Source organism: Microcaecilia unicolor, chromosome 2 (genome assembly GCF_901765095.1).
Source record: "Microcaecilia unicolor chromosome 2, aMicUni1.1, whole genome shotgun sequence".
Lineage (NCBI taxonomy): Eukaryota > Metazoa > Chordata > Amphibia > Gymnophiona > Siphonopidae > Microcaecilia > Microcaecilia unicolor.
In genome coordinates, this window is record NC_044032.1 from 187985112 (window position 1) to 188011936 (window position 26825).

Sequence of the window (26825 nt, forward strand, 5' to 3'; positions counted from 1 at the left end):
AAGATACACAGTAAGCCTCAGTCTAGATTGGAAACTGGTTAAAAGACAAAAGTGGAGTACTGTAAGAATCTGTACTGGAACCTGTGCCATTTAATATATTCATAAATGATCCAGAGATGGGTATGACAAATAGGGATAATCAAAGTTTCAGATGACAAAATTATTCAAAGTTGGTAAGAGCAGAGAAATTGCAAAAGGAACTTGTAAAACTAGGAGACTGGGCATCTAACTGGCAGATGAAACTTAATATGGACAAGAGCAAAGAGATGCAGATTGGGACATAATCACAAGTAAAGGTACACAATTTGGGGTGCAGAGTCATTAGGGATGATGCATTGAAATTTTAGGCCCAGAGAGCCATAGCTGTCATAAGACATAAATATAAAAGAAAATTATGGGCCAGACTATCAAGAGAGACCCTCTAGGACAGGGCTTTTTTGTGCCTATGACTCAATGATGCTACCAAATAAAATTGTGTGCAGAATAATGATGTACCTATAGAGAGTCCACCTAGGTTGTGACCCCAAAAGCAGGTTTTGGGGCCCTGACCCACAGTTTGGGAAGCTCTGCTCTAGGATTAATATTGGATGTTGTGGAGGGCACAGTAAATGTAGTGGGAAAAGGGGATCACCTACTGGTCAGAAAGACTTGTGGCCAAAGAATATATATTATTATTAGTGGATCCAGAAAGAGGCACTATCCTTTTGGTACTGACATAATACATCACATACATTAATGTTAATGGAAAGATGAGGGGCATTTGGGTCTCTAAAACAGGAAAAAAAAAACTAATTCCTACTGATACGAGAGAACTATATACAGATGTTGGTGCCAATAGCATGAAGTCTGGTATTAAATAAGTTGTAAAATGATTATGTTCCCAGAATTGTTCAAGGAGGGAAGGGGGAGGGAGGAGAATTGAGGTAGAGACAAAGGTGTGGGGTGGGGGAGTGCAGGGGCTAGGGAAGGTTAGGGGAGAAATCCAGAGGTAGGCATACGAACCAAGCCTCCCACCTAAATAAATAGTTTTCCAAACTTCTGATTTTTTTTTTTATAAGGAAAAAGGAAGGGGGGTGGGGGAAAGAGAGGGTTGGTTACATGTTTTATTTTATATATCTAATAAGAGTATTTTTTTTTCTATTATATACAGCCGGTAGTTATTGTTCCACTTGATGATATATTCTTTTTTATGTTTGTGTATGTCTAAATGTATCAATAAAATATTTAAAATTAAAACAATTTATTTATCAGGATTTATTTACCACCTTTTTGAAGAAAGTCAAACATTGGCGATAGACAATTACAGCACTAAAAATATTCAAATAATACAAGGTATGGCATAATGTCTACACAATAAAACATTTCAATAGACAGCATAGAGTGTAAGCAAAGATAGAACAAATAGATAAGATAGAGTAATGAGTTTGAAAATAAGGGGACTAATTCAAAAAAGGTTGCACATGAGGTCAGAAAGGTGCATGAATATTATCTAGGGTAGGAGTGGATAAACATGTCCTGCTACAGTATGTGGAGCCGGTGTTACTCCTTGTATGTGTGTGACTAGCAAGTTAGTTAGTTCTTACATTAAAGGCCTGGATGAAGAACCAAGTTTTCACCTGCTTCCTGAAGTAGTGATAGTCTTAAGCAAAGCCTTTCAGGGAGTGTGGGTGCTACTCCGGAGAAGGCTTGTTTGGATCTTTTTTGGTATCCTCTGGTGAACATTGTGATTTCATTGTGACTCTTTGTCCTTTGATTTTATCAAAGTAATGAACATTTGACTTTTGTTATTTTATTAAAGTTGGTTTTGGTTTTTTTTTTAGGAAATCCATTATTCTATCCTACTTTGAAGATTCTAGTGTGTCTTTTGACGTAGGGTTCTGATCTCCTGTTTGCACCTTTGGACGGTTGCTGGTATATCACATGATGTTCTTTGAAGAAGGTTTAGGTAGGGATACTCCTCGGGTAGGACCTTAGTGACCATGGAGGTGTGTAGAGGGAGATCCTGTTTTTCAAGTAAAATAATATAACAATTTATCTTATATTCCAAAATAAACCTTGTGGTTCTATGTGGAGAAACAATCAAAAAAAAAACTGGCTATAAACAGGAATTACAAAATCACATAAAACAATATAATATGCACAGTATGAATACAGTATATAAAATCTAATAGCCTAATATGAAAGACAAATGTTTTGAGGCTCATTTCTGAAACAAAAAAAAAAGCAGCATTTGGACATTTTATTTGTCAAAATGTCCAAATTGCTATTTTTGAAACCAATTTTTAAGATGTTTTTCTATGCAGTTCATCTGCAATGCATCCAAATCACAAGGGTGTGTTGGGGACCGGATTTGGGTGTTTCCAAAATTGGGATGTTTTTCTGCCATTATGAAACAAAACAAAAACATCCAGGGTTATAATTTAGACATTGTGATCTAAACCTGTTTTTTTCATGACTAAGAAAAAGGTGTCCTAAATGACCAGTTGATGACTGGAAGGGTAAGGCATACTCCCCTTATTCCCCCAGTGGTCACTGACCCCCTTCCCACCCCACCCCCAAAGAAGTGAAAGAAACTGTACATACCAGCCTCTATGACAACATCAGATGTTATTGCCGGTTCAATTAGAGCAGCAAGCAGGTCCCTGGAGTAGCCTAGTGGTCAGTGCAGTGTACTGTAGAGAAGGGGACCCAGGCCCATATGCCACTCCAACCATTACACTTGTGGTGGAAAGTGTGAGCCTTCCAAAACCCACCAAAAAGCCACTGTACCCATATATAGGTGACACTTGTAGCCATAAGGGCTACTGTAGTGGTATACAGTTGGGTACAGTAGGGTTTTCATGGGTTTTGGAGGACTCAACATACAGTATACCTGGGCCCTTTTATGTGATATTCACTACAGTGTCCCCTGGGGTTCCCCACTACTCTGCTGGGATGTCTGTGTGGCCAGTCTACTAAGAATGCTGATGATTCCTACATCCCAATGGCTCGATTTTTGTGCGCTTTTCACTTGGACTTTTTTTTTTTTTCAAAACTGGTCCAAAAAGATAGACACACTGACCACAATAATATCTAGCAAATGGCTGTTTTCAAAACAAAGAGATGTTTTTCTGTTTTGAAAATGGCCATGTTCGCTACTGGATTTTTGGATATTTTCCGCAAAACGTCCAAAGTTATATTTAGACATCATATCAAAAATACTCCTCCAATTCAAATAATAAGGTGCTAACCTATATAATACCTTACATAATAAGCAGGAAAATGTAACCAAAACTCTTGCTGGCATAGGAAGCCAGTGAGTTTTAACATAAAATATTCTGAGCCTTTAAGGGCCTAGATCAGATATAGATTTTTAAATTTAGCCCTGTATTGTACCAGTTGCCAGTGAATTGTTTGCAAAAATAGTGTGATGTGGTCATATTACTTACAACCTTCTAGTAGTCTTCCTGCAATATTATGAATCAATTGTAGCTGGTAGAAATCCTTTGTAGTCAGACTAATGTAGAGTGCATTACAGTACTCCAGTCTTGATGATATCATGGCATGGACAACTGTGACAAGACTTGCCTTCTCAATGTAAGGAGAGAGGCAGCGTAGTTGTCACAAATGATAGAAGCAGCTCTTGAAGATTGCTTGGATTTGGGGGATTAGCATTGTGTTGAGTTATATATAGTTAGTCCATGGTTTTATCTGTGAAGGACTGGTTTGTCTAAGGATTTGTGGTCAACAGAATAACTAGCTGCTAAGTGACTAATTTGCACAAGAAATTTTAGTTGTGTAATCTCTCATACATACAGTTTTAATTAGCTGATCATATATCTTCATATATATCTATCTCTTGGTGATATTTTTGTAGTGCACAAGTTTATTTTTGTAACTTGCTTTGGATTTGCCATATTGTTATTTTCATATCTATAATAAATAATATATTTCATCTTGGCATTGTCCTTTCATTGGTAGCCAGTCTGGTAGAAACCTAAGGGTCAAATAAGAGGTACACATCCCCTAGAAATGTGTCCAGAGTAATTATTATTTAGTCATTTTCTGCCAGTCAAGTACCTTAGTCTACAGATTAGGGGCTCGTCCTACTGTTTACATAATAGGGACGTCTCCTACTGTTCCTACAAAATCCCAATGTCCATTTTTTTTTCATATAGGCATGCGTTCCTCTTCTGAAATGGAGAATACACATTTTTTTGAGGGGTCTGCACTAATCCCACCCAAAACACACTCAGACCTAGACAATGCCCCCTTGCCAGGTGTATATTTTTCAGTTGCAAGTTTTGTAAAATCGGGATTTAGACATTTATGCAGTATAAACATCTAAATATCTTTGAAAGAGGCATTTATTTACACCCAGACATTGCTGTAAAATTACCTCCTTTACTTAAAGGTGCCACACATGCAGCCTTTACTAGCTGTCACATATGAGAGTTCATACAATGGTGTGCTTTCATGCCTGAAGTAAACGTCTCATAGTCGTCTCCTTGTGTATGTTCTTCTCTTGTGTTCCACTTGTCTTTAAGGGCTAAATTCAGTAAATGGCACCCAAACTTTGGTGCCGAAAAATGAGCACCAAGTGCTATTTTAGTGGTTCCCAAACCTGGTCCTGGAGGCAGGATATCCATGATGAATATTCATGAGCATAGGCGTAGTTTGACTGTTTCATTTGGGGGGGCAAAGAATGGGCGGAGCATATTAGCATATCATTTGCATATATAAATATGCAAATGAATATGCTAATATGGAGGAAGGAAATGAAATTTACAGGCAAAACATCTGTGACACATTTCAATTAATAAATTATGAATAAAATACTTTTATTTACCTTTGTTGTCTGATCATTTAGTTTTTCTATTCGCTTTGATCCCAGTGTCTTCTGTTTTATGCAGTGTCTTCTTTCCAGTAGGCTTCCCTCTGCTCCCCACCCTCCCAGTCCCATCCATCTCTTGCTCCTTCCCTCTGCTCCCCAACCCTCCCAGTTCCATCCATCTTCTGTTCCTTCCCTCTGCTCACCATCCCTCCGTCCCATCCATCTTCTGCTCCTTCCCTCTGCTGTGCCTGACATCTCCCAATCCCATCCATCTCCTGGTCCATCCCTCTGCTCCCCACCCCTCGCAGTCCCATCCATCTCTTGCTCCTTCCCTCTGCTTCCCACCCCTCCCAGTCCCATTCATCTCCTGCTCCTTCCCTCTGCTTCCCACCCCTCCCAGTGCCATCCATCTCTTGCTCCTACCCTCTGCTTCCCACCCCTCCCAGTCCCATTCATTTCCTGCTCCTTCCCTCTGCTTCCCACCCCTCCCAGTCCCATTCATCTCCTGCTCCTTCCCACCCCTCCCAGTCCCATCCATCTCTTGCTCCTTCCCTCTGCTTCCCACCCCTCCCAGTCCCATTCATCTCCTGCTCCTTCCCTCTGCTTCCCACCCCTCCCAGTGCCATCCATCTCTTGCTCCTACCCTCTGCTTCCCACCCCTCCCAGTGCCATCCATCTCTTGCTCCTACCCTCTGCTTCCCACCCCTCCCAGTCCCATTCATTTCCTGCTCCTTCCCTCTGCTTCCCACCCCTCCCAGGCCCATCCATCTCTTGCTCCTTCCCTCTGCTTCCCACCCCTCCCAGTCCCATTCATCTCCTGCTCCTTCCCTCTGCTTCCCACCCCTCCCAGTCCCATTCATTTCTTGCTCCTTCCCTCTGCTTCCCACCCCTCCCAGTCCCATTCATTTCTTGCTCCTTCCCTCTGCTTCCCACCCCTCCCAGTCCCAATCATCTCCTGCTCCTTCCCTCTGCTTCCCACCCCTCCCAGTCCCATCCATCTCTTGCTCCTACCCTCTGCTTCCCACCCCTCCCAGTCCCATCCATCTCTTGCTCCTACCCTCTGCTTCCCACCCCTCCCAGTCCCATCCATCTCTTGCTCCTTCCCTCTGCTTCCCACCCCTCCCAGTCCCATTCATCTCCTGCTCCTTCCCTCTGCTTCCCACCCCTCCCAGTCCCATTCATCTCCTGCTCCTTCCCTCTGCTTCCCACCCCTCCCAGGCCCATTCATTTCTTGCTCCTTCCCTCTGCTTCCCACCCCTCCCAGTCCCATTCATTTCTTGCTCCTTCCCTCTGCTTCCCACCCCTCCCAGTCCCATTCATCTCCTGCTCCTTCCCTCTGCTTCCCACCCCTCCCAGTCCCATCCATCTCTTGCTCCTACCCTCTGCTTCCCACCCCTCCCAGTCCCATTCATCTCCTGCTCCTTCCCTCTGCTTCCCACCCCTCCCAGTCCCATTCATCTCCTGCTCCTTCCCTCTGCTTCCCACCCCTCCCAGTCCCATCCATCTCTTGCTCCTACCCTCTGCTTCCCACCCCTCCCAGTCCCATTCATCTCCTGCTCCTTCCCTCTGCTTCCCACCCCTCCCAGGCCCATTCATTTCTTGCTCCTTCCCTCTGCTTCCCACCCCTCCCAGTACCATCCATCTTCTACTGCCCCCCCCCCCCGCGAGGTCCAAGATGGTGACTCCGTTTACCCCCTCTCTTCCTCCCTCCCTCCGGTGCAGGCAACAGTCTTCAGCTATGCGGGAACAGGAACTTGAAGAGAAGGCTTTGGGGCAGAGCCGAAGGCAGCGTGTACAACGCTACCGCTGCCAGGAACGCTGAAAAAGACTGCTGCCTGCGGCGGAGGGAGGGAGGAAGAGAGAGGGGTAGACGGACACGCTCCTCTCCGTCCGCTTGGCTTCCCTGCCCTCTCTGTCTGCGTCCCGCCCGAAAGGAAATGACGTCAGAGGAAGGCGGGACGCAGATAGAGAGGGCAGGGAAGCCAAGCGGACCGAGAGGAGCGCGTGCCTGCCTGCATGTGGTTTTTTTTTTTTTTTTTTTAAACTAATGGCGCGGCGGCGCCTCGCGTCGTTTGGGGGGCATTGCCCCCCCCCCCCCCCCCCCCCCAGTCTACGCCTATGTTCATGAGAGAGATTTGCATGCAGTGGAAGCAGTGAATGCAAATCTCTCTCATGAATATTCATTGTAGATATCCTGAAAACCTGACGGGCTGGAGTGCCTCCAGGACCAGGTTTGGAAACCACTGTGTGATTCTATAAATGGTACTCCAAGTTGGGCACTTTTTATAGAATAGCACGTAGCACCAGGATCTATGCCCAATTTTGGGCGCAAAGATTTACACCAACTTAAACCTGGTGTAAATCCTCACACCTAAATTAGATGTGGATCTGCCATATTCTATAATACTGAGTGCAAATTCTAGGAACATCCCTGACCTGTCCATGCCCCTTTTCAGATCCACACTTTAAGAAATTATGCATATTTATAGAATGCTAAATAGGAAGATGCACGTGTAAATTCAAATTGTTGCCAATTAGTGTCAATTGGCTCATTATTCAATTAAAATGCATGCACAAATTGGCCATGCACTCAAATTTGCACACAAAATTTTGAGCACCATAAATACAATTTGGGAGTTATTGTCCATTATGTCTAGCAGCTTGTATAAGTATTCAGATCCTGCTCTTACAAAATATCTATTTTTATCTGAGTTGCTATCATGTTTGTTGGTTTATAATCTGAGCAGTACATTATCTTCCCAAAAGGAAAACTCTGTCTGACATAAGCAATGCATGGGAGTCTATGACCTGATATGCACTTTGTCCAAATTGGCCTTCTAAGTTTGGGTTCCTCTCTGGATTCTGCTTATCTGAAATTCCTTTCTCCTTTCATGAGTAGCTCTGAAGTCTCACCTTGACCTGCGTCATCTGCGATATTCCCCAACAGGGTTTCTTCAATGCTTATTGGTGTAATGGTGTTTTGATGAGATATGCTTACCAAATGCATACTATAGCTCACTATCCCCATGTCCATTTTGTAATTAAGAATCTTGTGTCTCACCTGTATGTTTCCTATGGCTCAGCATGCTTGTTTGGGGTGCCTTTTGCTTTGGATATGTGTGTAGGCCTTGAAGCCAATACTTCTAGGTATTACATTAAGCTTTGTGTCATCACACATCCAGGGCTTCCAAGAGATAAAACTGGGCCCGGAGCAAACAATCTTCAAGGCCCCGTCACCGCCCCTCCTCATTGTGACTCTCCTTGCCCTCACAGCAGCGATAGAAAGACTGCTCTGCCAGCCACAGGTCATCCTTCCTGCCATATCCTGCCTCCTATGAAGTAACTTCCTGGTTCCACATGGGCAGGTTGTGGCAGGAAAGATCCATGGCCGGCACAGCAGTCTCCCTCAATCACCTGCACTCCTTGGATGCTAGGCCCAGGGAATCTTGCCCCCCCCCCCCCCCAACTTCCTTGGCAGCCCTGCACATATCTTGTGCAATGTCATTTCAGTTGCTCTTCATAATAGCAGGTTCTGCAAGTAGTTTGTCATAATCATTGCCTCGTCCTAGAAATTGTGATGGTTCGTATTTTAGCAGCACACTTCTTTGCATTTCCTGTGCCACAGGTCAATACAGTTCTGTTATGAGAGCTGAGTAACTGGTTCCCTTTCTTTACTGAGGAGTCTACATAGGTTATCTATAATTCCATCTGATGAGATTTCTGCCCCTTTATGAATCATACACATTTTTCAGTGGAAGCATATGGTAAAGTCTGTGCTTCTCAAGGGCTTCACAAAACACAGCTTCCCTTTAGGTCTGGCACAAATCCAGGAATAATGTCCTGTATTTTGTTTCCAGCAATTGTGACACAATTCAACCCTCCCTGTCTTGTAGGGATGGGCTGTCGTTTGCAGTGACACAGAAAATGCCAATGACAAATCCTATATCATTGCAAATTCTTACCAATGGAAACGAGCAGAAAAGCCACATTTTGTGCTTTGTTATATTAACATGCCCTCTTTAGAAATATTATGCGCTTTATGGAAAGAGCACACACTATTTCAGAAACAGTGCTCACACTTTCACAAAAGTGGAACCACCATGCATGTGCTAACCAGGGTGTATGACGCCCTATCAGGAAAAGAATGACTATTGAGTCATAATTAAGGGAGACTGACAAAATAGCCAGAAAAAACATGATTAAAATGAAAACTCCCCAAAATGACAAAAATAAAGATTTCTGGCTGCCCAGCCCTACTGTCTTGTTCCCACTACTGCAAGCCTTTCTTGTCTGCAAGTAAACATTTTATGCTGTAGTACTTTCTGTGCAAATTTTCTTCACTGGTTTGGGACTTGTTACCACCGAGTCAATATACCATCCTGATGAGCTGCCTTTCTGGATGACTTTAAAACTGCAGCTCCACACCTTTCATGTATTGGTCCAATTTCCATTGGACCTTGCCAAGCTTTTACTGCCCCACCAACCTCTGGTTTGTTCAATTTTGAAGGCTGAGCCAATTTCGTCACATCTGTTATTTTTCACATTGGGTTCTGTTTCTTTCCCTTTTGTTTGGGAGGCTGCCCTCCGGAAAGAGAACAATCTTGTCTCTCCTCTGCTTGTATTTGGGAACTAGTAATGTGTATAAATGTTTGGGAACCAGAAACAATGTGCACTAAATTGACTTGATGCAATAAAAACCTCCAAATTTAATGTAAATACATGAATATAATCTATGAATTTGTAAGGAGGGGTGTCCTATTGAAAGATTTGCACCCCAGGGCATTTACTCACCCCTGGATCTCTCCCCTTCTTTGCTTAGCGCATGCTCACTCTTCTTCAAGGGAGCAGTTTCTTGGGGGGGGGGGGGGAGATTTCCATCAAGGCCCTGGCATAGAGGTGTCGTAAAACAATCACTGAGAGACACAGGTAGGGTGCCCCAACTCATTTTACTGAAATACAAACCAAACTGCTTTGAGGAAGTTTTTTCTGTCCAGAGGTTGTACAGCATTATTTAAAACAGATATTATCTTTATTCGTGTCTGTGATCCCTTCCATCTCACCAGTCCTGTTGGGGCTCACAGGCTTCCCAAGTACAGGTTTAAACCTACTGATTTCTGACTTAAGTGTCTCAGTCTCTATTCTCAAGGATTCCACTCCACACCGATCTCTCCAAACCAATATTATCTTGCACACAATACCTCCTCCTGCAGTTCAGTTCCTGAGCGGGACTTCTCTCTCCTTGCCCCTTAGCCTTTCAGGGATCAGGCTGTAGCTTCGCTCCTTGATTTAATAGCAAGCAGAGTGGGTAAACCCTTCTCTTTTACATTCACTTCACACTGGACACAACTCAAAACTCAAGGAAGGCTTCACAGTGGCCATACATTAAATAGGCCTAAAGGCTGAGCCTGAAGCATCCTGAGTTCCAACACACAAACCACCAGTAAATTTCACTACCACCATACACTCCAGGGGTCTCTGACTTCTACAGGAGCAGGCAGAACCACTACAGCCATCCCAGAAGGAAATACTGGATGGGCTAGTGTGCCCTTTTCTACCACTGCGGCACCCCAAAACTATATTAAAAAGGGCTGCAGCTTTGAATAAACATCCCAGAGAGTATCGGCGATTTGAAGTTGGCAGTGGCCTGACCCCTGACAAAACATAAGGCATGGATGTGGCAGCGTGGTTGCGGCTCCAGACAAGGGAAAATGGGACTGGATATACTGCCTTTCTGAGGTTTTTGCAACTACATTCAAAGCGGTTTACATATATTCAGGTACTTATTTTGTATCAGGGGTAATGGAGAGTTAAGTGACTTGCCCAGAGTCACAAGGAGCTGCAGTGGGAATTGAACTCAGTTCCCCAGGATCAAAGTCCACTGCACTAACCACTAGGCTACTCCTCCGCTCCATGGAACTCCATGAGAGTGAAGCAAGTCAGTCGGGGGAGCCCCGAGATGAGATACCTGCTAGAAAAGTTGTGCCAATGTTGCTGCTTGCTGGGGACACCCTGCAAAATTAAAAATCTTTGATAGACATCTGTCGAGTTCAGCTCATGGTTAGACTGCAGCAAGACCACCTTCGAGGGCGGGAAGTGGTACCAGAAACAGCCTGCAGAATTACAGCGGCACATGGGTGCTGAGTTCCGGGCTAAATAAACTTTCTATTGCCCTTTTCTGGATTTGACAGACTGCTCCCCGGGAGATGTGCGAGATCACTGTGGCGGGGGAGAAAGATACCATCTGGCCTGTTGAAAGGAAGATGCATCGAGCAGCACCAATGGAGATTATACCACTACTACATTGTCACTAGACAAAATTGGGACATAATTCACTTTTGATTTATAGAGATCTTTAGAGAACCTGTTGTACTTGGACTCACACTTTGTATATCGGGGGCTGTGGATGGCGCTGTAAAAGCAAATCAGGGAGGCACTTACATCCTATTAATCTAAAAAGGTGTTGGGGTGACAGGTCTCTAGGAAAAGGACTTTGAGACCCGGAGTCAGTTTATCCCATCTGGTTTACCCTGACCTCTTTTTATACTGGCTTGGATAACAGGACATTGAGTGTCTGGCTTTTTACCGCAGCTTAGTAAAAGGACCCCTATAAGTTGTGTGTGTATTTGGAGAATACTACTTATGGCAGTATGTACACAAATACAGACATGCTAGTTTCTAAACATTTACATGCATTAACATACATGTAAATGAGGTTGCCTAGGTTCTAGACTTCTTGCCTTCACATATTTTAAGGCACAATCAAGGGAATGTATGCACACCCTGTGGTGCATGGGTGAGATAGTATTTTAGTCTGGAGCAGAAGTAAATGTATTTGACTCTACAGCAAATAAAAGGACAAATTCAAAGATATGCACCACAGACCACCAGGGCTCTACAACTGTCTTTTGCCATGGAGCCTAGAAATTGGACTGTTAATAGGGATTTTATGGCCCCCAAATTATTTTTATAGCTCTGGTTGCCTCCAGCATAGAAATGGGCTTTCCTGCCACCTACACCTATTTATATTACTTTTAAAAGTTGGCATTATTTGATTTCCCCAGTCTCCGAGGTATTACTTCAAAGAATTTTTTTAATTATGTTTGCCTTTCAAGCTGCTAAATTTTGGAAATTTATACTAGTTCATTTACAACTTATTAACTATATTATGTTTAAGAAAGGCTTAAGGACATTGTTGTTTCAGATATATGTGACTAAGCAATAATTGATTGCAGTTACCTTTATTATGTTTTTCTCTTATGATACTGTTTAGGTTCAAGTACATCTTGTAATCATGCTATGTAATTTCCTAGACTACTGTGTTTTAGAATCTTGCTATAATCCGCTGTGAATTATTTATATGGGAACAGCTGGCTACAAGTGAATTAACTGTAACTGTACACCGCTTGGCTTTACTCAGCTCTCACTAAGTTTCTGCCACACGATATCTGCCGGCTCAAAATTACTGAGAGCCAAGCAGTGCAGACAGCAGGCAAGCCTGTTTCTCCAGCCTATGCAACCTTCAAATGATAAACATCTTAAGTTAGTGAGAACACAGCCCCTAGGACAGCCAGACTGGGGACCAAGAGGTTGCAACTAGTCAGAAAGCAACCAGGTCCATAGAAGCAGGTCAGGGGTGACTTAGTACCACAGACAGTAGCTTATCTAGTGTGTAAGCGCTTTCTATAATATGCCATAAAGCTGAGTAATCTGATTTTATATTATGCCAATCTGATAGTGTACTACTGTATGCTTAAGTTTTTAGTTCAGCTCTTAACTTTATAATAGTGATCATCCAATTTTATTTTGAGGGAAAAAAAATCCAAAGCAGTTCCTCCAACTTCTTTCCCCACCACTTCATTCCAACTTTTGCTTTTTCCGAGCATTGCATTTGGAAGTTTTCTCCCCATTTACCCTGCAGAAGTCAATGTAATTTAGGTAAACTAAGCTCACTTCAGCATTTGCTCTTCAATTCTAATTTGTATCTGATATCACCCAGAGATCTCTCTCTCTCTGGTTTTGTAAGCCACATTGAGCCTGCATGTTTGTGGGGATAATGTGGGGTATAAATACATTGATAAATAAATATGTTGCGTTTGTTTTCATGCACTCAGGTTCATAACAGGCATTAATTTATAGCACATTGCATCACGTGATGACAAACTAGGCATGGAGATCAGTTAATGAAGCTGCAGGTGAAATGGCCACTGGACATCGTTTGTAAAGCTGTGCTGCCTCCTGCAATAAGCAGAAGCGAAATGAGCTCCATCATGGAATTTTTGATGTGTTTGAAATTCTTATTTTCCCAGCTCAGAGCTACAGCACAAAGGGGAATCCATAAAGCGACACTACTGCTGGTTTCCAAGGCACACAGTCAATGTTTCGCATGCAGATGCAGAGGGTTATGGCTGTCTTTTAGAGAATTCACTGGGCACCACAAAGATGGACCTCCATTCTCAACCAGATTCCAAGTTCTACACACAGTAGAAATAAAAATGCCATACACGTGACCAGCAGCTCAATCTTTTATAAAGAAACGTCCTCAAAAGTCTATCGCTACTTTGCAGTCCTCAGGGGGAGATAGCAGCAATGCTTTTGATTGAACATAAAAGGAGTTTATTTAGTAAGCTGCACTAGGCCATTAATGTGGGTTTTAACATTCTTTTTTTTTTTTTTTTTTAAATCAGCTAAGGTGCAGGTCAAGCCACCAATGCAAGTTGAATTCCATGTTAAACATCTAACATGAATTTTATGGTAATACTGGGTAGGGATGTGAAAGGGTTGGGGATTACTTACTGCAATTAAAGGGCCTTGTCACTATGTGGATACAAAGGCAGCTGCCTTTTCAATGGCTGGTCCATTTATGTGGATTGGTTGCATGAATACATGCGTTTGTGTGTGTGAATTTATCACAGTTTAAGAAATATTTTAAAACACACTTATTTTTACACCTTTCCTAGAGTCTGAGTAATGTTTGTGTTCCATTGTTACATTCCTTAACTACACCTCAATTGTTTCGCATAACTCTGCACAATGTAATCCATAACCAATCTGTAACACTTTGTATTTCCAACATTTAACTCATATTGTAAGCCACACTGAACCCGCAAAAAGGTGGGAAAATGTGGGATACAAATGCAATAAATAAATAAATAAAATATGGATGTTAGGATAGATGATGGTAACACACAGCATGTTTGATTCAGTAGAAATGTGTGTTTTTGTTAAGTGTTTGTTCGAGATTACTTTAAAGAATGTTTTTATTGTAATATGCCTCCGTATATAGGCAGGCTATACATGTGAAAAATAAAATAAAGGCCCATTAACTATAAAACTGGCAAATAACTATTAATTACACCTTCAGAAGATGCAGTTAACTGCATCGCATTTCTGCAAGCGTCCAGTAAATTCCTGCCAGCCACTTCCCAAAACACTATCACAGATTTTTCACTTTCTTGTTCAAAATGGTGTAAAATGCATGTTTAGTGAATGCACTCTTTAAAAAGCACCAAAATACATTAATAGAAAAAAATATGTACTAACATCTTTTCTTCTAGTTCTTGATTTTAAAAAAATTCTTGTAGCAGCTTACAAGTAAAAACAATTGTTCTGAAATGCACATTTTTATTATTATTTTTCCTATGAGGAATTATTGTATAATACACATCAGCATGATTGAAGCAGTCTAACAGTAGAAAACCTTAGCATGGCATCCAAATTATTGCTGTTCCCCAATATTAGAAGCAGGAGATGTGACTGGAATACTGTAGTCCCAGATATCTTTAAGTACCGGAGAAGTCAGCTCTCTGCTTCCTTTAGGGTTACTGTTGCAATGTGCCAAAAAATCCAGGGAGCTGGGGTTCCACTTTAAAAACAGATTATTGAAACTTGATTCCTTGGGCCAGAGGCAAGTCTTTGCTGTAGTTGATTGTACTGAAAGAAAAATCACAAAAAAAAGAACACTCAGGAAAAATGTAAACTTCGGCCTACATGAAGATCAGGTTTTATAAACACACACAGAAAGAAAGAAAGAAAATGTTTCATAATGCTACTGCAGAAAATACACAGAAAGATGTCCACTATAGAGGCACCGGGAACAGTTATTTCAGTAATAGCCCTAAGAAAGGCCTGCTCTGAACTCCAACAATTGATTTATGGACACTTTGCTTCACTCAAAGTGTCATATGCTTTCCTTGATGAAAAGAGCTCATCTCCAAACTGAAACCCAGAGTCCATAAATAAATCAATTAGCACAGTTGGTTACCGAGAGCTGCCCATCACACTCTATATCTATAAATACATATATTACTCCTGCCGGAATTCTGCACCAAAAAATTTAAAGTTCTGCTCAAAAAGGTTTTGAAAATTGTGCAAACTAAGTTTGCAAATTATGCGCACAAAATTTTAAATTTTTTTGCATCCCCTGCTACTCAGTTGACCACCCGCCTGCTTGCCCGACTCCCTGCCCACTGTTGCCCGACCTAACTGTGCATTCCCTGGTGGTCTAGTGGCCTCTTTGGGAGGGTGGGGCAGAAAAGAACCTCACTCTTTCCTGCCCTGTTGCTGCAGCTCTCACGAGAATACCATTTGACCTCTCGACAGCCATTTTGGAAAATCATGGGACCAGCGACAGAGCAGCGGAGGTAGGGCAGGAAAATGTGGGGTTCTTTCCTGCCCCCCAGCGAGGCCACTAGACCATCAGGGAATACACAGGTAAGGCGGGCAGCAGTGGGTGGAGAGTCGGACGAGCGGGTGGGGGGGTCAGCTGAGCAACGGGGGTTCCATCCTTTACTGCGGCCCACAGATTCTGCAAGAAAAGGTTGAGTTCTGTGCAAATTCTGCTCTCCGCAGTAGCTCATAATTCTGGCAGGAGTAACATTATATGCGTCCACAAGCTGTCTACTGAACTCTTTCTTCCTGACATACAAGAGTCTAGCACAATGTCTTCCAAACTGTGGGTTGGGACCCCAAAAAGGGTCACATAAAAAGGGCTGCTCCACCTTCCTCTGGATCCCCACCATGACCTATGCCCAGTAGTGGCCGTCAATGTAGGGCCTTGTGAGTCAGCAAATATTCATATGGCCATCTCCATCCTTCTGTGTGGGGCTTCCTGTTGTGGAAGTGGGTGGGGCAAAATAAGTTACACAATATTCAAAAGGAAGGTAGAGGAATGAAATGTGATACTAAGTCTACTCAAAAACTAAATTCACATCAAAAAAGGCAAGAATGTACGTCTCTTCTTTCTCTAATATATATAGGGAAGAAAAAGCCTCAGAATCCCGGTCACTTCTATAGACTCAAGGTAGGTCACCTTTCATCAGCATAGTTTTAACTGTCACCTACACAGTCGGCTGTTTAGCGTCATGTTGTCAACTGGGTGACAGTTAAAATTATGTTTTTTAATTTAAAGAATTCAGCATGCAATTCACAATATTCATTAATGCCAGCACCGATTCATTTGTATTATTTATTGTCAATGGGTTCCTTTTACTAAGGTGCATCGAAAAGTGGCCTGCGCTGCTGTAGAAATGTCTATTGGACGCGCACAGGTCCATTTTTAAGCGTACTTACAAAAAAAGGTGTTTTTTTCCGGCCGAAAATGGACGTGCGGCAAAATTAATTTGGCACACATCCATTTTGACCTTGAGGCCTCACCGGCACCCACCGACTTAGCAGTAAGGTTTCATGCGTTAACCGGACGGTAATTGTCTGCGCACGTACACTGCCGATTATCACCCGGCTAGCACCATGTGGAAGAAAATAAAAAATATTTTTTGCCTTGTATATCAGAAGCACGTAAAAAATGGAATTACCGCCTGGGGCTCACGGTAGCCAAGCAGTAGTTCCAAACTGACGGATATTGGACGAGCGCAGGCACCTATGCGCCTTAGTAAAAAGGGCCCCATTGTGATCACCTACGCATGCATATTCTTTCCTACGAATATGATGTCATTGCTTTGGTTGGAACTTAGTATATCTTTACATCTAAGTATTAGTGCCATTCTACTAAGTATTAGTAGGATGGCATATTAGTGCCATATTTCCAACATGCTCGTTTAATGAAGCAATAACAAGTCAATTTCACATCTATAAGTCTCTTTAATCTAGACCACACAGCATTTTAGCAGTCAGCAACTTGACATCCTCCTTAAGTCAAGTTTTGTCATCACAAAACAAAAGGTATATTATGCAATGTTTTCTTTATTCATACCTAAATTGTATAAGCACATTTTTTTCAATAAATCTCTCAATGCGAATACAATTTAAGCATGTTGCAAGTTAAGCGCTCATATTACACTTTTTATATACTGCACATCTCTTTTTTTATACATTGTATATTTTATTTTTATTCAGAAGCCTTTTAATAGGTATATTTTAGAACTATATATGTAATAACGTTATTAACTTATGGGTTCATTTGGGTTTTTTTGTAAGTGTTATTCAATTATTGTTTTATTTTGTCACTCATTTTTATTCATTTATTGCAATTTTTATTGGATGTTCTATACTGAATGCTCTATTTTATTTACGTCTGTAATATTTCTATATTTTGGAGTCAACTGACCCCTGTGCCAGGCCTTTGTGCTGAAACACAGCTGTGTTGGGTCGGTTTTATGCCTTTTACAATAAAGACTTTTACACTTTGATATCCTCCTTGGATTCACCTCACTCTTGTTTCACTGCTTATATTTTTATTTTCAATTAGCTAGCTTCAATTAGGTTCCTGCCACGAAGTGAGGGGAGGACACACTCAAATTGCATTCTCAGAGGGAGGCAGGTTTAGTAGGTATTTGCTAGAAGCCTAGGCTGAAAATCCCGATCCTGCTGGTTCATGGTTCCAGGGTCTGACTATGCTGTGGTGCTCCTGTATAAAAGTGAGGGGGTCATTCAATGTTCAAGCAAACGCTGGGAGAAGAAGTTTTTTTGAGGTTTTTTTTTTTTGGTTTTTTTTAAGTGTAAAGCACGTTTTTCTTTTGGGGGGGGTGGGGGGTTCCTTGAATTTTTACCTCTGCTACATTTGTTTAAATGCTTATAAGCTAAGTACTCAAGCTAAGATTTGCAACTCATTTTTACTTGGACACTTAGGGGCCCCGTTCAATCTCTTGGCGGCCCTGAACTTATACAGGGAAACTGCTCTTTATCCATGTAAATTACCACCCAACTTAAAACACAAGCTAATCAGAAGTAAACTTCCATCACAGACTGGTCAACATTTTACAGGACCAGGACACTGTACCAGTGACTTCACAGTGAGAATCCTGAAAGGTAACTTTAAAACCATACAAGAAAGTAAGACCTTTGAAGTCAGAATGATTGAATATTTTAACACCCAACAGAAAGGACTTAACAAGGATCTGGGGTTCCTAGCCCATTATAAACCATAAAGCTGTATGTCTCTGTTGATCACCCCACCCCTCACCTAGCCACACACATCCTGTTAGAATATCAATGATATGCTTTGATGTCCCCATGCATACCTCCTACCCACCCCCATCCTCCCACCCTGTCAGACTGTCACAGTAATGCTTGAATGTTTTCACTTATATATACACTGTCAGCTAGCACATTCGCTTATTTCCGATCTGACGAAGAAGGGCAACCTTCGAAAGCTAATCAAGAAATGTATTAAGTTATGTCCAACAAAAAAGCTATCATCTTATTTACTTTTCAATGTTTTATTTTGTTTGATTTCTATTGATAACCTTAACAGTGGACTAACACGGCTACCACACTCCTCTACTTTGCCACCAAAGGAAATTATCACACAATCTGTGACCATCAATGCTGGTGCATCCTTGTGTGCCTGCTCCCATGCACGTGCAAATGTATGTGAGTACAGTGTACCCACAAAATCATTATTCCTCACAGGGAATCTATGTGCCTCAGCCACAGAGCACACTGTACCCTTCTCAAAAGTGATTTAACTTTGCTTGTGTTTTCAAGCACTGGCGACCACCACCCACCATGTGGATCTTCTCATATAATGTTTCCAGGAATCACTGCCAGATTCTCTTCCACCACCAGTATGCTTTTCACCACCTGCCAAAAAGACAAAAAAATATTTATGCACAATCCAGAAGAGTGTTCTGCCCAATTCATGTAGATTTGTTACCATGTAACTTTGTAAGTCCATGTGCTTTGAAAATGAGCACTTTAAATATCCTTAAATTTTGCTCACAACTTCTTAAATGTGGGGAGGGGTAGGATGAGAGAAAAAAAAAACCTTCAAACACATGGCACACCCCTGTATCATACTGAATAACCTTCAAAAACAGGAAGTTTAGTGCTCCCATCCAAGGGCTGTGAATTCCTTCAGCAGTTTCCTAGTCTTGCCTGCCAAAACTTGACAATTAAAGCAGCATTACAAAAATATGTTAATAAAAAATTGTCTTTGGAGAGGAATTATCTGAGTTTGCTTTGACAAAAAAAAAAAAAAAAGGAATAAGGTGATGCTGATATATAGATTTCTTAATGCTAATCAACTTTGACCCCCATTGATAACGGCCTCATCCTTATTGGCTTGAGGTCCTTTTCAATAAGGTGGGTGGCCAGACCCATGCTCCACCTTCCTCCCAAGTGTGAGCCCAAATTGGTGATCTTTTTGGAAATTATTTTGTGCCCAATAATTAGATTGATTGAAATCACTGATACAGGACTTTTAGCCTTGCTTTTAAAGCACTAGAACCAAAGGTGGTAAAAAAAAGTCCTAAATCCTTCCCTTCTGCCTTCCTTTGTCTAATTCTGCCCTCACTGCCCGCTCCTACTCTTCCATCTAAGGCTCTTTCTGCTCCTTTTTCCTCTCCAGACTAACTTAAATCAGAGGCAAAAGAAAGTAACAACAAAAATATTCTTCTCCCTTCATAGAAAAAAATATAGCTAAAATGCATCAAGTGTTACATATGTGTGATAAAGTCTTCCAGAGTAAACCTGAACCCCTTGTCAATTACTTCACACAATTTTTAAAAACTACATATACATAATAAATATTATACTTTGCAAATCTACCAATACATTAAAAATATATGTTTCTACCTTGGAATTGATTGTCCAAATTATGTTTTGTATTTTATTTAAAAAGGTTTATAAACTGCTTCCCTGGAAGAATAAATGTCTGAAATGGTGTATTGTCTCATGAAGTACATAAGTATTGCTAAACTGGGACAGATTAAAGGTCCATTCAGTCCAGGGGCGTAGCCAGACACCCAATTTTGGGTGGGCCTGGGCCCAAGATGGGTGGGCAGAAGAACTCCGCCTTGTCCCACAAGTGATTTGGTCTCTCCCTCTCTTGCCTGCATACCATATGGTCTCTCAAACATCCCTCCCCCCCCCCCCCCCCCCCCGCATACCTGTTAAATAGATTTTCACCGGCAGCGAGCAGCAACTAATACACGCTGCTCATGTTGGCCCTGCAGCATGTATCAGTCGCTACTTGCTGCAGGTGAAGATCTATTTACAAGGTATGCAGGAGGGACAGTTGTTGGAAGTTTTCGGCTGGTGGGGCTTGGGAAGAATGCCTGCCAGCCACATCATAGGTGTACTGCTACTGGATGGGCCTGGGCCCACCCTTGGCTATGCTGCTGATTCAGTCCAGTGGCCAATCCAGGTCACAAGTACCTGGCAAGATCCCAAAAGAATAAAACAGATTTCATGCTGTTTATTCCAGAATAAGCAGGGCTTTTTCCCAAGTCCACCTTAATAATGGTTTATGGACTTTTCTCTCTGGAACTTACCCAAATCTTTTTCAAACCCTGCTATGCTAACTGCTTTTACCACATTTTGTGACAACGAATTCCAGAGCTTAATTAAACGTTGAGTGAAGAAATATCTTCTCATATTTGTTCTAAATGTACTACCTGTACTTTTGGAAAGAGTAATCAAGTGAGTCACATCTACCCATTCCACTCCACTCAGGATTTTATAGACCTCTATCATATCTCCCCTTAGCTGTCTTTTCTCCAAATTGAAGAGCCCTAGCCTGTTTAGCCTTTCCCCATGGGGGATCATTCCATTCCATCATTCTGGTCGCCCTTCTCTGCGCCTTTTCTAATTCCGCTATATCTTTTTTGAGATGCAAAATCAGTTCACACAACTAAAAGAAACGGCTGGAACTGATGCCTTTACCTAATAGCTAAGGGAGATCTAACAGACTCAGCAAACTGTGCCAAAACATGCTCAAGTCAGGGTCACCCATAGGCAGCTTCACACAGTATTACCTCTCAGTCATCAAGAAACAAGGAGTTCACCCCTTTCCTGAATTTCAAGAGATTAGTTTCTTTTTGAAGTTCCATTTATCTTTATTTGTTTTATTAAACAAATAACTCCAACAGTAGCACAGTACACCAATAAACTGTAACTTTTCCAACCTATGCCTACTGTTTAGTATCCAGTGTGTTTATCAAAGGAAGCCTATTTCTGCTGCCACCAGGTCATATTTGTTTGTGACACATACTACTTTCTATCATGCATTAACATCTATTTTAGCTTTGTCTTGCCAGTTCAACCATATTGTAATCACTTCCTCTTTTGGATTCAGTAACTGACCTACAATATTTTACCTATTTTGTAGTCTATGACCTGTACCTCAGTATAGCTACTGAAAACAGTGAGGAAGGTACCCTAACCCAGTTCAATATGTTCAAAACACACTGAAGAAAAATTTAACTAATTTAGGATATAGACACTTAAGAGAAATCAACAAGATGTTTTACAATTCTCTTTATTTTCCAACTCAAGAGTTTAGATGTCAACATATAAATGAAATTTAATACGTTATTAAGTGTATTAGTAAATAAGTTACTTTAAAATAATAAATTACTTAAACAAACTCTTACACTAAGGGCCACTTTTACCAAGTTGCGGTCCTTATTTTTAGCATGTGCTAAAAAAGCTAGCGCACCTTAGTAAAAGGGGCCCTATTAACTGCTCTCGCTCTACCAAGTCACACTCTCCCACACCTGAGCAAATAATGCCTTAATTACAACAAGCTTCCAAAAATAATGCAGTGTCAGCAGGGTCAACACAGAAACAACTTACATCCAATTTAGCCAGACACATCAATACTGCTAACTACTAGATGCAGTGCTTGTCGGCTTAAAATAGTGTTCCGTCCAATATTCGAAACGATTAAAGCTAGTGGGAGAGGCTCTTGCATGCTTAAGTCACTTGTCTGTTGCTAACCGCCGATATTCAGTGGCACTTTATTACCAGTTAGTGCAGCTGAATATCAGTGTTAGTGTCTGCGTTGAAGCCGGCTAACTTATGGGCATTCCAGGGTTTGAGTTGGCAAATATACAGTTAAGTGCCAACATTCAGCCCTTAACCACATAAGATAACTGCTTAACTTGGGCTGCATAAATGGCAGGCCTATCTTTAAGTGGTTCAGCATATGCAGTCAAGGAATGAATACTGCATAAGCTTTAGCATCCAACATATAACTGGATATTCAATGCCAGTGCTCAGACATGGCCCAGCATTAAACGTCCGAGAAAACAGCCAGCAGTGGATATAAAAAGCTGGACACCTACACCCCAAGGTTTGTCTATTGGGGTGGATAGTGGGGAAGAGCAAAAAATGGGAGAAACAAGTTTTGCGCATGAGTATTTCAGCAACGAAGTATGAAATTGCATCACATGAAATGTGAGACAGCACCGCCTTTGTTGGTGTGGAGAATGAGATTGGGGACTTTGAAAGCAATGGAGATCATGACAGATAACATAAGAATAGCTATACTGGGTCACACCAATGATCTAGAAACGAGTTTTGCACACAAGTATTTCAGCAGCGAAGTATGAAATTGCATCACATGAAATGTGAGACAGCACCGCCTTTGTTGGCGTGGAGAATGAGATTGGGGACTTTGAAAGCAATGGAGATCATGACAGATAACATAAGAATAGCTATACTGGGTCACACCAATGATCTAGAAACGAGTTTTGCACACAAGTATTTCAGCAGCGAAGTATGAAATTGCATCACATTGGAAATGTGAGACAGCATTTCCTTTGTCGGTTGGAGAATGAGATTGGGGACTGACAGCAAAGGAGATCTTGACAGATAACATAAGAATAGCCATACTGCATCAGACCGATGATCTATCTAACCCAGTATCTGTTTCCAACAGTGGCCAATCCAGGCCACAAGTACCTGGCATAATCCCAAATAGTAGCAAGATTCCATGCTACCGATCCCTGGGCAAGCAGATTTTCTAGCTATGGAAAAGAGTGGCGTTGACCTCAAATGATCTTAGAGTATAGGATCTGGATTCTGTTTAATAAGACAGAAGGAGGGAGGGGGGATATGTTTAATGGGAGCAGTGGAGGGTCTGAAGGGTCAACAAGCCTTTCACTTGTTTAACAATCAGCAGAAGTTTTATTTGGTTTGTTCCTCAATAATGGTTGGTTCATTGGTTATGGCTTGTCTGTTGGGTGACCTATAGGTTTTGCAGTTTTTTTCTGGGAAAAATGAATAATAAAAATCTATTGAAACAAACCAAAATACACTAACCGCCACCGGCTGAATATCAGCAAAGTTATATTTAAAGTTGATGGCACTGCAGTAATATTGAGCAATCTCTCAAACGTGATGTACTTCTGTTCCAAATATTTAATCTAATTTTCTAATTCCCCACAGCTTTTGTTTAAGCCTCCTATTTTCATTTATTTAATGGGATTTATTAACTGCCTTTATGAACAGATTCACCCCAGGCAGTGTACAGAAGGCAATGCATCCAAACAATTGGCTATTGATGTGTCACCCAGGTTGTTCAACTCACAATGTTGCTCTCCTTGTTTGAGAAGGGACATAAAAGCTGAGTCACACAAATAGCCTGAAGTGAATTTCCAAAGAAAGGATTTAAAGTAAGCCTGCAGGGTGCAAAAACCTTAACAATGTTGCAGCATGATGTAAGACAGAGTTTCCCCAACCTTTGGATCAGGACCCAAAATAGGGTCACAACCTGGGTGAGCTCTCCATAGGTGCATCATTATTCTACACCTCCAGGAAGAGTCACATAATTTTATTAGTCACAATTATAGAGTCAAAGCCTCAAAGAAATTGGAATGCACTGATCTAAGACTAGGGCACGTTTGATGCCAGCCTTCTCTTGTGGAAGGTTACCAGATATCAGAAATTAATCTATACTTGAAAAGGATCCTTGGCGCAAGGAGTAAAAGGATTACTATTTAGAGTATAATAATTGCCAAGGATCTGATAAACCTAACTCTTATCATCAAAAAGCATACCCCACCGAACCAACATAAATGCCTGAACACCGCTACACAACGCAACCAAAACACGTAATGGCTTCACATAACATGGACAAGTTCTCAATATTACACGACTCACAATCAGGATTCCGCCCCGAAACTGTCCTAGTCACTCTCCTGGCCAAATTCAAGCAGGAAATAGCCGCAGGCAAAAGCATACTCCTCCTCCAATTCGACATGTCGAGCGCATTCGACATGGTAAACCACAACGTACTACTAAGACTCCTTGACCACTTTGGGATTGTTGGAAATGTACTTAGTTGGATCAAGGGCTTCCTAACAACCAGAACATACCAAGTAAAATCAAACTCAAACATATCACCACCGTGGAAAGCAGCCTGTGGAGTACCTCAAGGATCACCACTATCACCAATACTCTTCTATATAATGATGATCCCACTGGCAAAGTCCCTATCCAACCGAGGCCTCAACCCGTTCATCTATGCAGATGACGTTACAATCTATATTCCCTTCAGATATGACTTAACAGAAATAACCAATTAAATCAATGACGGCCTGAACATCATGGACTCTTGGGCAAATTCATTCCAACTGAAATTGAACACTGAAAAAACACACTGCCTCATCCTCTCATCTCAACATAATAAGTACAAACCCACAACCATAAATACCCCAGGACACACACCCCCCCTACCTGAGACAGCCTAAAAATACTCGGCATCACAATCGACCGCAACCTTACCCTTGAGACCCAAGTAAACTCCGTAATAAAGAAAATGTTCTATTCAATGTGGAAACAAACGAGTAAAACCTTTCTTCCCTAGAGAAATTTTTCGAAACCTAATACAATCAATGGTCCTAAGCCATGCAGATTACTGCAACGGAATCTATGCGGGATGCAAAGAACAACTCACAAAAAAACTACAAACCGCCCAAAACACAACAGCCAGACTGATATTTGGCAAAATACGATTTGAAAGTGCTAAACCCCTCCGAGAAAAGCTGCACTGGCTCCCAATCAAAGAACGGATCATCTTCAAAATCTGCACTTTGGTCCACAAAATTATCTATGGCATAGTCCCAGGCTACATGACAGACCTCATAGACCTACCAACCAGAAACAGAATTGGATCACCACGATCATACCTAAACCTACATTACCCAAACTGCAAAGGACTTAAATACAAAACAACTTGTGCATCCTACTTCTCCTACATAAATGCACAACTATGGAATGGACTCCCAAAAGCTGTGAAAACAATCCATGACTACCTAAACTTCAGGAAATCACTAAAAACCAACCTCTTCAAGAAGGCTTACCCCATCGACCCACCATAATCCCCCACACTCAGCAACACCGAAACTGGACAACAGACAATCTTCACTCCCTTCGACCCTCATGGCGCCTGATACACACCTATCTCATTCAACCACAATTAACCTTGTATTTGTTATCAACCGACATGGCGTACGCCTTTACGGTACTATGTAGGCCACGAGCCTCCAAATAGGTGGGAAAATGTGGGGTACAAATGTAACAAATAAATAAATAAATGAAACTCTTCCGTTCAATGATTCCCTATGTGTTTGTTCCAATGATCCTTATTCTACCATAACATCACACTGTAATTGTTCATACCAAAGTCGGCATGCGCCTCTCCGGTACTATGTAAGCCACAATGAACCTGCAAATAGGTGGGGAAATGTGGGATACAAATGTAACAAACAAATAAATAAATAATACAGACGATGTGGACAAGGGTCTCACTATATATAAGGAGGATCGATCCAAAATCAAATCTAATGGTTAATTAAAGTCCTCACCAAGCACCAATCCTCCCTTTTGTACTCTAATAAGGCAGATTGTGAGGAATCAGAAGAATTACCAGCTGAAGTGGCATTCATACTTCAGAGAGTATGAGTACAGTATTCTCGCCAAGTCCAAATTTAGTTTAACACAACAGCCTTCATTGTCCTCCTAAACAAGATGGCCACCCCATTCTTCTTATCTAGTGCTGATCGGGTCCACCCCTTTGGCTCCCCCTGGGATTCTTAGAGTCCTAATGTTACTTTGATGGCTCCTATTATTGTTGTCCTTCATAGCTCTCTCCAACATTGCCACTGACAAGAGCCAGGCCTTAATGCACTGGATATCCTCTGCTTGACATTGCACTCAACTGTATCCATCCTCTGTGTATTAGAGGCGAGTTACACTTTGAAAACTGTAATCTCTCGCTTCATTTCAGTTAAGATATTGCAATTCTCAGTGAATTTCTTGTAGTAGAGACTGTTTTGTTCTTTTAACTTCTTGGACAGCAGCCCCAGTGTAGTTCAATTTAGTTAGTTTGCACATGGTTCTATTCTAGGTCTACTCAGAAGAAATTCTGGGGGGGGGGGGGGGGGGGGGGGGAGCAATTCTTATTTTGATCAGCTTTAGGAGAGTTATCAGGTTCTCTGAAGAAAATCTCTCTCAGGCATGCCCCCAAGAGATTCATTTCTTGATGAATTTCCAGAGGAAAAGTGTTCCAGAGTTGTGGAATAAATTCAGAAATAGTCCCGGGCTTATTAACATAAGTGCCAGAAAGTTCTGAATGAAGGGATTTCCAGTAGACAACCTTAGCTAAAATACAAGTCCCCATTTTAACAACTCCACCAAACCTAAAGGTGACTGTTCAAAATTTGAAAGGCTAACACCGATAGCTTAAGTATAATCTGCTTCCCTATCAGAAGGCAGTGCAGTTTGGCTAATGATGGAACTACACTAGAATGCCTACCACTATCGGTTGCTA

General features: G+C 41.7%; 1 protein-coding gene across 1 annotated transcript in view; it reads right to left on the bottom strand.

Moving 5' to 3' along the window:
* Positions 1 to 14405: 14405 nt before the first annotated feature.
* Positions 14406 to 26825, bottom strand: part of ALDH7A1 (aldehyde dehydrogenase 7 family member A1) — a 121768-nt gene continuing 109348 nt past the window's right edge. Inside the window, exons 17-18 of the mRNA XM_030193565.1 lie at positions 18775 to 18850; positions 14406 to 14743 (exon numbers count right to left, since the gene is read on the bottom strand). Of these exons, the coding sequence (XP_030049425.1) occupies positions 14689 to 14743; positions 18775 to 18850 (131 nt within the window). The 3' untranslated portion in view covers positions 14406 to 14688. The remainder of the gene's footprint in view (positions 14744 to 18774; positions 18851 to 26825) is intronic.